General features: G+C 32.1%; 2 protein-coding genes across 2 annotated transcripts; one reads left to right on the top strand and one right to left on the bottom strand.

Moving 5' to 3' along the window:
- Positions 1–5446: 5446 nt before the first annotated feature.
- On the top strand, positions 5447–8537 carry LOC111802198 ((+)-neomenthol dehydrogenase). Its single transcript, XM_023686469.2, has 4 exons — positions 5447–5585; positions 5667–5925; positions 7063–7245; positions 7990–8537. Exons 1-4 carry the CDS (start codon positions 5530–5532, stop codon positions 8383–8385), a joined length of 894 nt encoding a protein of 297 aa, XP_023542237.2. The 5' UTR covers positions 5447–5529; the 3' UTR covers positions 8386–8537.
- A 1472-nt stretch (positions 8538–10009) lies between these two features.
- On the bottom strand, positions 10010–11923 carry LOC111801699 (uncharacterized). Its single transcript, XM_023685804.2, has 3 exons — positions 11720–11923; positions 11402–11539; positions 10010–10433 (listed from the first exon to the last, which is right to left on the bottom strand). The coding sequence occupies exons 1-3, from the start codon at positions 11846–11848 to the stop codon at positions 10248–10250; spliced, it is 453 nt and encodes a 150-aa protein (XP_023541572.1). The 5' UTR covers positions 11849–11923; the 3' UTR covers positions 10010–10247.
- Between the last annotated feature and the right edge of the window lie 3 nt (positions 11924–11926).

Raw genomic sequence — 11926 nt, 5'->3', positions numbered from 1 at the left:
CAACGAGACGATTAGTGGGGTGGGCACTGTAGCATAATCATATAAGAATTGTATAATAGCAAAAGGAGATGATAGAAATAGCATAGGCAACACTTGCCTAATACTAGCCTTTTTAGGCTTTTGATTGAATGTAAAGCACATGGAAGCTACTTAACTAAACCAACTTCTTTTTTTTTTTTTTTTTTTTTTCTTCTTTAATAATGGAAAGGGCAGGCTTTTTAGGCATGACAAAAAGCCACTATTACTGTGGCCACGAACCTTCCAACTTTTCAGCATGCAAAGCCAATGCAAGAAAAAGAAAGCTTTGAGTTTAGGTTTAACCATGAAAGAAATGAAACACATCTTTTAAAATTATTTTTTCGACAAATATTATATTTTAATCTCATTCGGTCGTGTAAACGGGACTTTGAAGAGGGAATTCATGAAATATAACGTGTGAAATGAAACGCAACGTGTCGAACTATATATAAAAAATGTTATTGAATTTTAAAATTATTCACAAAATTAATTTGAATATTTTATTTGACAATCTACCATTGATTTACATAATTAATTTTATTTGGATGATAATATTAAATTTCAAATCATAGAGGGTTTTAAATAAATAACGAGCGGATAAAACTATTAGTAGAGATCTCTATTTTTATTTTAATTCATATTTTCACAAATTCTCCATTTATTTTAGGGGAATTTCTCGAAAATTTTCAATTTTTAATATAATTTTTATTTTAAAATGTAAAATATTATAATAAATCCAATAATATTTTATAAGAAAAATAAATTATAATATTTAATCTAATTCTCTAAAAATTCAAATTTTAATAGGAAAATGTAATTCTCATCCCCAATCTCGTGTTAGATGAACACGATTCTCCACAATGGTATGATATTGTCCACTTTGAGGATAACCTCTCATGAGTTTGCGCTCCTAAAATGCCTCAGACCAATGGAGATAGTATTCATTGATTATAAACATCCTTCAAATAGAGAACGAAGACTAAATTACACGTTAAATTATTATTATAATTGTTATTATTTTGTGAAATGGGATCCATACGTTGCTGAATATTAATGATGGTGGAAATATCTGTTTGAAATAAAAAAAAATTTGTGGAAATATCTTCCAAAACTTTCAATATCGAAAACCATATAAGTTTGTAAAGTCAACATATAGAGTTGCCTTCCCACCCTATTATCAATCCATTTTCTTTTTTAATTTACAATTTAAATCTCCAACAACTTAATAATTATATATATATAGGTCAACCCACGATGCATCTTCATCTCCAGGACTTCGAAAAGCATTCTTGTTGTATTATTTACAACGACTCTCGGCAACGGATATCTCGGCTCTCGCTGGAATGCCTTTAATAGTTTCATTTTGAGCGAAAAACACCTGAGGGGAGTTCTAATGGTGTTATGACCCTAATTCGGAAACCCCGAATTCGGGAACCTTTCCGCAATAGCCAAGAATCCATTTGATGAAAGATTCTGGCTTTCGTGCTTTGGTGGGTCTCTGATAGGAAAAGCTCAGATCTGAAAATGTCGTTCAGAACCTTACCTTGCGAAACATCTGGGTCAATTCCAGCAAAGACATCTATGAACAAAACAAATTGAGGACGAGGAGTTTCCAAAATGATATATATATATATATATATATATATATATATATATATAAATGAAACACAAATGGTATATTTGAAATGGATTTTGAACGAGTGTTAATATATTATTGATATATCAATGATATTACCGTATCTTCAACTTATATAATATTTTAATTAAAATAGTTATCAAGATCATAAACCGAACCGTTATAAGTTGATGATAGAAACAAATTAATTAATTTATATGAAATAACACACAATTATTTGATTTATTTTTATTTAGTTTTATTATTTATTCTCTAACCTTCTTTAAAATAATTCAAAATTATTTGGAAGATAATTTTCAACTATATATTGAAATTGTATCCTAAATTTTAGTTAAATGTTTGAAAATAAATAAATCAACATAAATAAATAAAAAATTGAATAAATTTTACGAACAATTCAAAAAAATTATGGTCGGGTTGGATTTAAAAATATCTCAACCCGACCAAACACAACCCATAAATACTCTTAGCTTCGACGATTTAAAAATAAAAAATAGTTACCGAATCTATACGAAAATAAAGCTAAAATGGTTATCAAATAAGACCTAAACGATCAATTTCTCGATATAATTGTCCGTTGATTTTTTTCTCAATAATTGAATCTATTTGTGGACTTTTCTACGGTTGAACTTGAATTTTGTTACTCTTTCATCAATTGAGTGAGATATTTTTCATTGATATATATATATATATATTTAAGTTTAAACCAAGTGGATTGATAAGCGCCAACAATGTTGGATTTTGCCAAACTAGGGATCTTTCTAATATCTTCAAAAATGCTGAATTTTGCAAAGCTAGAGGTCCTTCTAGTATACTTGCAAACTTTCACGCAAGAAGCTAACTTAACAAATTAATTCCAACCAAGAGGTGGTTAGAAAATGAATAGTTCATAGCTCGAACTTCGAATCTATAATGGTCACTCTTAGATCACAAGACGAATCACTCCAGAATTAGTTTGATTATGATTAATCCAATGAATCGATTTTAACATCGAACATAGAGCAAGGTTTGAAAGAAACATAACACCAAAAGGTTTCAAACACAAGATTTTTTTGTATTCAACCATGATTTCAAACTTGAATATTACGTGCCATAGAGGTAATTCAAACCTAATGTAATTCAACTACCAACTACAAACTAATAATAAAAGCTATTAAATACAAATTGAAGAAAATAAGGAATGATATAATAGTCTCAAATGTTAGTTCAACTATCAAACACAAAAAGTCTTCAAATCACTTTCCAGTGTCGAGTGATATTTATTGTCACTCCATTGTTTTCTTGATTTGATACTTCAATATTCTTCGCATTACTTCTTGTGATTGCTCCTTCGGTACACGCAAATGATCCGTTGTTGGATTCGTATCACGGAATTTATTGGTTTTTTGTTTTGAAAATCATACGCTTAATCTTAGAGTTCTTATGATTGAGCTATCGAAAACGAAATTGCATTCAGTATAGGTAATAACTTTCAATTATTTTAAGCTTTTCTTTATTATCCTATCTTCAAGATCGCTCTCATTCAGATATAGTTTTCAGTTCCCCTCATCATTTGAGTGTCACATACGAATCTATTTTAGAGATTAAATTACTCTAAATATATTTTTTCAATTAAGAAAAAATAATTTAAAATTCTTTTAAATTTATTTGTTTTGTCTTCACATTTTAAAATATACTTTTTATAGTTAACCAAACTTCAATTTTTTTTTATATATTTTTTAATAGACAATTTTTTTTTTCAAGAACGTTTATCATCTTTAAAACGTGAGCAGCTTTAAAAATATTTTGAAACGTACATTAAAAAGAAATTCCAAATAATCATACTTTTTAAAAATGACAAAAAATAAAAATAAAAATAAAAAATAACGGAAAAAACTGTCAAAAAAAAAGAAAAATAAATTAAGAAAATCCCAAAGCTTCCCTTTGCAAAATTTTCTAATAAATAAATTATTTAATCCAAAATATAATTTTTGGATTGAATTAAATTATGCGTTGGATCTTAAGACTTTTAAGTTATATATTTTTAATTTTCTATTAACTAAATATTTTTATTTGTTTAATATTTTAAAAATTCACGGATAAATAATTGAAAAAACAATACTTTAAAAGTTTTAATAAATATTAAATATGTTTAGAAATAAAAAAAAAATTTGAAATTTAAATATTTATTTTACATTTTTATAAACAAAAAAAAATTATTATGTATACTTAGTTGTTGGTCATTAATTTTAAATTAATTAATTAATTGATATTTAGATGTTTGCTTTTAATTACTCATAAAAATCGGATGACAAGATAATTTTTTTTTATTTGTTTTGAAATAAAAAATAAATAAAAATACTTATATATAATATTATATATATATATATATATATATATATATATATATAATATTATATAATAAAAATATTATAATTAATATTATAATATTATATATATAAAAGGACAACCGGCAAGTGGAGATTGCCGCGCCAAAAAATAATTATATATAATTAAAAAATATGACACATATATTTATATTTATTATTATTATTATTATTATTATATTAAAAACTGAAATTTTGAGAAAGTGTTTCCCTTCGTCATATATATATTATATTATATTTAAAAATATTTAAAAGAATTCAAAACTCTGTTTTTGTTACATATATATTTATTCTTATTATATTACTATAATAAAAAAAACGAAATTTTGAAAAATGTTTCCGTTAATAATAATTATTATTATTATAATAATAATTATTGTTATTATTATAATATACATTATTATTATTATTATTAGTAGTAGTAGTAGTAGTATATACGTTATTATTATTTTTTAAATTAATTTTTAATTCTACACTATCATTCCCTATTTAAATTCATTTGCATAGTTGCTATCTCTGTAATTTTATTTTTATTTATCTTATATTGAGAGATATTTTTATTGTTGTGCTCAAATTTATAAATCTACCCTTTGTGATCGAGTCTGATACAAAATTTTAACATTTATAATGATTTGATACTGAGCTATAAAAAGGATTGAGTTTGCTCTTCAACTCGTAAAATAGTAGTGCAGCATTTGAGCTCTGCTGCTACGTGAAAAGAGTAAATAAAGTTTTTATTTAAATTTTCAAGTATCGTTTGGGTGGTGGAGTAGGTCAAATTTGACTCTTATATTTTATTACTCATCCATATTTAATTTTGAAATTATTGGAGTTTGTTGCAATAATTTATTATTTGGAATATAATTAATTTTTTTACGTACTTAATTTGTTAATATTATTTAAATAATAATTTTAAAACTCTATTCACCCTCACTCGGTTTCTCATAGTGTTCAAACATATATAAAATTAAAAAAAAATTTAAAAAAAAAGTGATATATAGAATAAAAAATTCAAATTACCCAATGATTTATGTTGGGTTGAATTTTTGTAAGACGGAAAATTCAGTTCAATTTGCAGGTAGACATTTTTTTTTTACTGGATCAACCCAACCAACCCGACAAACATAAAAAATAGGGTCTAAACCAATCCAACTCTACCTACCCTTTAAAAAAATTAAGAATATTTAACGGTTATAACCGATATTAGTGATGCATTATTACGATTTTATAAGATTTTAGTTACTAATGTAATATATATTATTATAAATGTAATTTTTTAAAATAATTGAAAAAAATAGTGTAACGGGTTAGATTATGAACTCTATTCAATTTGTTCGATGGGAGAGTGGGTCCCACTTTCTCACACGTCTCACGTTCCTAAATTTATATCTAAATTTCTTCAGTTTCCCACTCTGCTTCTTTCCATTTCCCATCCCTATTTATATATTCCCCTCTTCACTTCCTAATTTCAATGCCCGATTATTCCAGATTCCCTCGCCTCTTTCCGCCATGGATTCCAAGGAATTCGACCTCTCTTCCGCCTCCTCTTCTCCCTTCTCCGACAGGTAATTCATTGATTAACCTCCGTCGCCGATCTCTGTTCATCTCTGTTCATCTATTTCCTCCGCCGTCGTGTTTTCTTGCAGATGGTGGTCCAATAACACAGTAGCGGTCGTCACCGGCGCCAATAAGGGCATCGGATTTGCCCTAGTTAGAAGATTAGCGCAAATGGAACTCACCGTCATATTAACCACTAGAAATGAAGGAAGAGGACTCAAGGCCGTTGAATCGCTGCGGAACGAAGGCCTCAACGTTCTGTTCCGCCGCCTCGATGTCTCCGATCCTGCCTCCATTAACGCCTTCGCCGCCTGGTTCGTCGCCAATTTTCCCGCCCTCGATATTCTTGTAAGTCACTAATTATGAGTACAATATCATATGAATTGAATCTATTAAAATATCACCATCAATAGGTTGTTGTATGAGCTATATTTATTTTAAGAAAATGGTTAAGATATTCAAATATTTTAAGAAAAGATTAGGAATCATGACTGTCCATAATTGGTATGATATGCTCGGTTATAAGCATAAACTCTTATGGTTTTGCTTTTGCGTTACTCAAAGGTCTCGTACCAATGTATATATTTTTTACTTGTAAACCCAGGATCATTCCCTAAATTAGCTAATGTGGGACTCCCTCTAACAATCCTCCCCTCGAACAGTACACTATAGAGCCTCCCTTGAGGCTTATAGAACCCTCGAATAGCCTCTGCTTAATCGAGGTTCGACTCCTTCTGTAGAGTCCTCGAATAATATATACCATTTGTTCAACACTTGAGTCACTTTTGACTCTACTTTTGAGGCTCACAACTTCTTTGTTCGACATTTAAGGATTCTATTGACATGACTCTAATACCATGTTAAAAATCACGACTCTCCACAATGATATGATATTGTTCATTTTGAGCATAAGCTCTCGTGCTTTTGCTGGTTATGCTTTGGGCTTCCCAAAAAGCAGTTAACATGAAACTCCCTCCCAACAATCCTCCCTTCAGGTCAATGGATCCCTCGAACAACCTCCCTTTAATCGAGGCTCGACTCCTTCTTTGGAATCCTTGAATAAAGTAAACCATTTGTTCGACACTGGAGGATTCTATTGACAGATTAAGTTAAGGGCATGACTCTGATACTATATTAGGAATCGATTCTCTAATGATATGATACTGTCCACTTTGAGTATAAGCTCTCATGGCTTTGCAAGGCTCCCCGAAAAGGCTCGATGTATTCTTTACCTATAAATTCATGATCATACCCTAAATTTCTAACGTGTAACGAATTAAATATAAGAAAAAGGTTGAAAAAGACAGTCCTCCATTCCTCCCATGTTTCCATTGTGTCGTAGAGTCTCTTTCTTTATTTATTTCCACTTGAACTGCCAGTGTCACCATTGGTAACGACAAAGGTAATTAATAAGTCAACCAGTTTGACCATTCCAACTTGGAAAAGTCTTAATAAATTAATTGATAATGATTTTTACCCTGCCAGGTTAACAACGCTGCCGTATCCTTCAACGACATTGACCACAACTCCGTGGAAAACGCAGAAACAGTAATAAAAACTAACTTTTACGGCGCCAAATTGCTCACCCAGGCTCTGCTACCTCTTTTCCGCTCTTCTTCTTCTCGAAGCCGAATCCTCAATATCACCTCGAGGCTCGGCACCATCGATGTAAGCCTTACGAAAAGAAACTTTCTTTGGTCTGTTTTGTTGTGGATTGTTGGGAGGGAGTCTACGTCGGCTAATTTAGGAAATAATTATGAGTTTATAAGTAAGGAGTACATCTCTATTGTTATGAGGTTTTCTCGGGAAGCCCAAAGCAAAGCTATGAGAGCTTATGCTCAAGTGGACAATATCATATTATTGTGGAGAGTCGTGATTCCTAATATGGTATCAGAGTTATGCCTTTAACTTAGTCATGTCAATAGAATCCTCAAGTGTCGAACAAAGGGTGTACTTTGCTCGAGAACTCCAGAGAAGGAGTTGAGCTTCGATTAAGGAGAGGCTGTTCGAGGGCTCCATTGGCCTCGGGGGAGGATTGTTGGGAGGGAGTTTTGGGAAGCCCAAAACAAAGCGAGCAAAGTCATGAGAGCTTATGCTCAAAATGGACAATATCATATCATTTTGAAGAGTCGTGACTTTTAACATGGTATTAGAGTCGTGATTTTTAACATGCTTAACTTAGTCATGAGTCTTGAACGTGTAGTAAAAAGTAACTGAAGTGTTGAACAAATGGTGCACTTTGTTCGAGGACTCCAGAGAAAGAGTCGAACTTCAATTAAGAGGAGGTTGTTCGAGGGCTCCATAGGGTTCAGAAGAAGTTCTATAGTATACTTTGTTCGAAGGGAGGATTATTGGAAGGAGTGGACAATATAATTTCATTGTGATTTATAATTAATAAATGAAAATTTTCAGAAAGTGAAGAACGAGAAAGTGAAGGAGATTTTGCAGAGCGAAGATCTGGCGGAGGAGGACATCGACGGCGTGGTGGATGCTTTTCTGCAGGACGTGAAGAGAGGGACGTGGAAGAAGAAAGGGTGGCCGGCGCTGTGGACGGACTATGCGGTGTCCAAGCTGGCGCTGAACGCTTACACGAGAGTCTTGGCCAAGCGGAGTAGGAGTGTGAGTGTGAACAGCTTTTGCCCAGGCTTTACACAGACCTCAATGACGGGTGGGAAAGGGACACATACTGCCGATGCCGCCGCCGTTGTCGGAGCGAGGCTGGCGTTGCTGCCGCCTCATCGGTTGCCAACTGGGCAGTTCTTCTCTTGGGGGCCTAATTATGATGTCCCCAGAAAGTCCAACTTATAGCTCAAATTGCTCGTTTTATTTATTCCTCCTTTGGAGTTTGTTTTGTTTTGATTTGATTTTGGTCTAATATTTTGTTTGGGCCAACAAAAAGAAAAGAAAAGAAAAAAAAAGTAATATGAGTAATTTTGAAATAAATAAAATTATTATCATCATCCTATTTTTTTTATTAAAAAAGAGTAGGATAAAAATCAAACTTCCTAAATTTTGCGGGATGGTTCATGATTCGATCATGGATGGTTGTCCAAGCTGTCCAAAAAAATAAAGACGACTTCTGGGCCGATTCTCGATAAGCGTGTTCAAGCGAGCAACAAATATTAGATAGGTATTTCACTCGTACTCTTCTAAAGCTCTACTTCAACTTAAGAAATTAGATAGATTGATGGCGTAATCGATGGCCATGCGCTTTACATGATAAACCCAAGTACGGTTTAATGGATGAACAATCTTGAACTTACTGAAGGTACTATTAGCCAACTGTACCTACTACAATTGAACTAAATCATATTAACATATATTCCAAACAAAACATCTGAAATCTCACCTTAGAGATGCCACCTAGCATTTTCTTAGTATATTGTTTTCTCTCTTTTTATATAACTTGATAAATGGAGTGTTGGGAGAAGAGAGGAGCAGCACGTCAGATAATTAAAGAGTTGATTATGAATTTATAGGTAAAGAATACATCTCCATTGAAACGAGGTCTTAGTTTAACTTCCATCCATATGGTAAATAACATGACTTAAATTTTAGGTGTATAAATTTATTTAACAATCAATCTTAATACTTATCATCAAATAAATGATTTAATAAAATTATAAAAATTCACTCATACATAGGTAGTACAATAATCAAAATGGAAAATTAAGTAGACACATTATATTTCAAAAATAAAATATAATTACTCCCAACATAAAATACATCTATTTCAATTTATTTTTATTTTTTCTCACCCACTTTATAAATTATTTGAAAAAAATTAAAGATAATAAAAAAATTATAAAAAAATTATAAAAAAAAAGAACAAAAAAAAAAAAAAGTAAGAAAAGGAAAACCACAAGCAAAACACAAAAAGAAAGGACAAGAAATATAAATAGACAAAAGAAGACAGGGAAGTAATATTAAGCACAAATAATCAAACAAAAACAAAAAAGAGAATTATACTAAAAAAAACAACAAAATAAAAAAAAATTGGAGGAAAAATAAAGTCAAGCCTGAAAAAAGAAGGAAAATTACCAAAGGGGAAAAAGTTATGTCAGAGGAACACGATTCTACACAATGGTACGATATTGTCCACTTTGAGCATAAGCTCTCATGGCTTTACTTTGAATTTCCCAAAAGACCTCACACCAACGAAGAGAGAATTATTTAATTATAAATCCATGATCATTCCCTAAATTAGTCGACGCCCCCAAAAGGTCTCACACCAATGGAAAGAGTATTCTTTGATTATAAACCCATATCATTTCTTAAATTAGTCGACGTGGAACTTTCATCATCCAACAAGTTAAAGAAATAAATAAATGGAAGAGATATACCAATGACAATTAATTTGAGTTTCTGTACGGCACACTCCGAGATCCTGAATGCAGCAATCCATCAGATGGCTATAAAAATTCACGAAGGGTTAGAACAAAGTCATTCCACATTGTTATTCATTCAAATAGTATACAATGGGTCAGAATATCCTGTCGTTCAAGTCAGGGATGAGCTTCAGCTAGCGCCCATATTCCCTGGGAAAGTTCATAATCGAGGTCAATGAATTGAAATTACAAAAAATATAAACGATAATTGGGGTTGCAATAGGCATAGCCAGTGTGAAGGATCCTATTAAAATGAGCAAAATGAAGCCATACAAACTCTCATTAAACTTGATTCCTGATATTGAAGGAAGCTTTTAATTTATTAGCTAGGTGTGGAAGCGTATTCAAACTTTCTTGTATTGATGAATCCACGCATGACTCCAATTCATACACGCTGTTAGTTTTCTGTTGAAGCTTAGCTGCTTCGAACTTGTCCTGGCACACCATTAGTGACCTGTTTAATCTTTCCTGCATTCACCATACAAAAATACATCATTTCATTAATTAGACAGCATTAGATCATATTTGATGGTATATTAACATGGTCATGAAACACTGCCTCTAAAATGTCCTTGGTAGTCACATTCATAGCACGCACCGATACCATATTGACATTAGAAATGTCTGTTTAACCTATATTGTCAAAGCCCGCAAGGACCCGCCTCGAACAGGGTAGCGAATCCCAGTTTAAATGGGGATTGGGAGCTTGCCATTAGCATTAGAGACAGGGATGGAGATTACATTCACCATCTTCGACTCCAACACCAACCCCATCCCGCCCGGCCTCACTTTATAAAAAGTGAGGCGGGGCGGTTGAAGACTATTTTTCCTTATGAACTTATAGGATGTTTTACCTAAAAATTATATTAGAAAATATTATTCATTAAAGGAAAATTTTGAACATGGAAGAATTGTAACTGATCCATGCAAAAATAAACGAAATTGGGCAGAGATAGGGATTCGTTTTGAACATTTCTAACTGACATGCAATTCCCATATGAGTAACTGCATTATTCATTCAATGTGAATTCAAACTTCAGTTCGCGACTAAATAATGCTGAAATATATAGCTGATCTCTGCAAACGATGATAAGAAACTGTCTATTTCTCCAATTGAATGGCTTTTAAATGGTGTTATATGCGCAGGATGAGGTCTTGAAAGAAAATCATGGTCATCCTCACAAGGACAAAACCATAACATTCCGAGTGATGTGGTGAATTCCATTTCAAAACCAGAACAAAGCTGGTTGGAGTTTGGTTTGAAGCATTTCGAGCCATATGTTTATGTTGATTAAGAGTTAAGATCAACACATGAAGTTAAATGACTCGAGAAATCAAATAACAGGTAGTTTGAAAGGGAAATCATTCTAATGAGGGAGAACATGGAGAGGAGAAAGAGAAAAATAAGAACCAAGATGATGGATAATAACACGTACTTGAAACTTGGCCATCTCATTCTCAACATGTTGCTGCGCTTTGACAACTGGAACACTACAATTCTCAACGCAATTACTAATCTCTTCCTGCTTTCTTCTCCTATCGAAGCACTCATAGGCACATTTGAAATACGCTTGCTGCAGTCAAGATCAAGAATCACGAAAACAATCAACAGTCATCAAGTAAAAGAAATCACAAATGATGAAAATGAAGATCCAGAAGAAAAGGAAATCATCAATAAATGCATTGATGGAGAAAAACAGTAAACAACAAACAGAAACCGGACTTCGAAGATCAAAAACCACGAAGAGGGAAACCTGAAGAGTAAAATTGACGTGGTCTTGAATAGGACCGAGTTGAGCCTGCGCAGCCATGTTAACTTCGTTCAACTTTTGCCTCATTCTCTCAGAAACCACCTGTTCTTCCATGGCTGCTATGTGATTCATCTTCCTTCCAAGCTCCAGAAAACGCTCGCAACACAGAAGATCCGCTAGGGTTTAGGGTTTTTTGCTTTCATCTGAGTT

The sequence above is a fragment of the Cucurbita pepo genome, chromosome 9 (assembly GCF_057944985.1).
Source record: "Cucurbita pepo subsp. pepo isolate OVF chromosome 9, ASM5794498v1, whole genome shotgun sequence".
NCBI lineage: Eukaryota > Viridiplantae > Streptophyta > Magnoliopsida > Cucurbitales > Cucurbitaceae > Cucurbita > Cucurbita pepo.
This window is presented reverse-complemented; position numbering and strand designations above follow the sequence as displayed.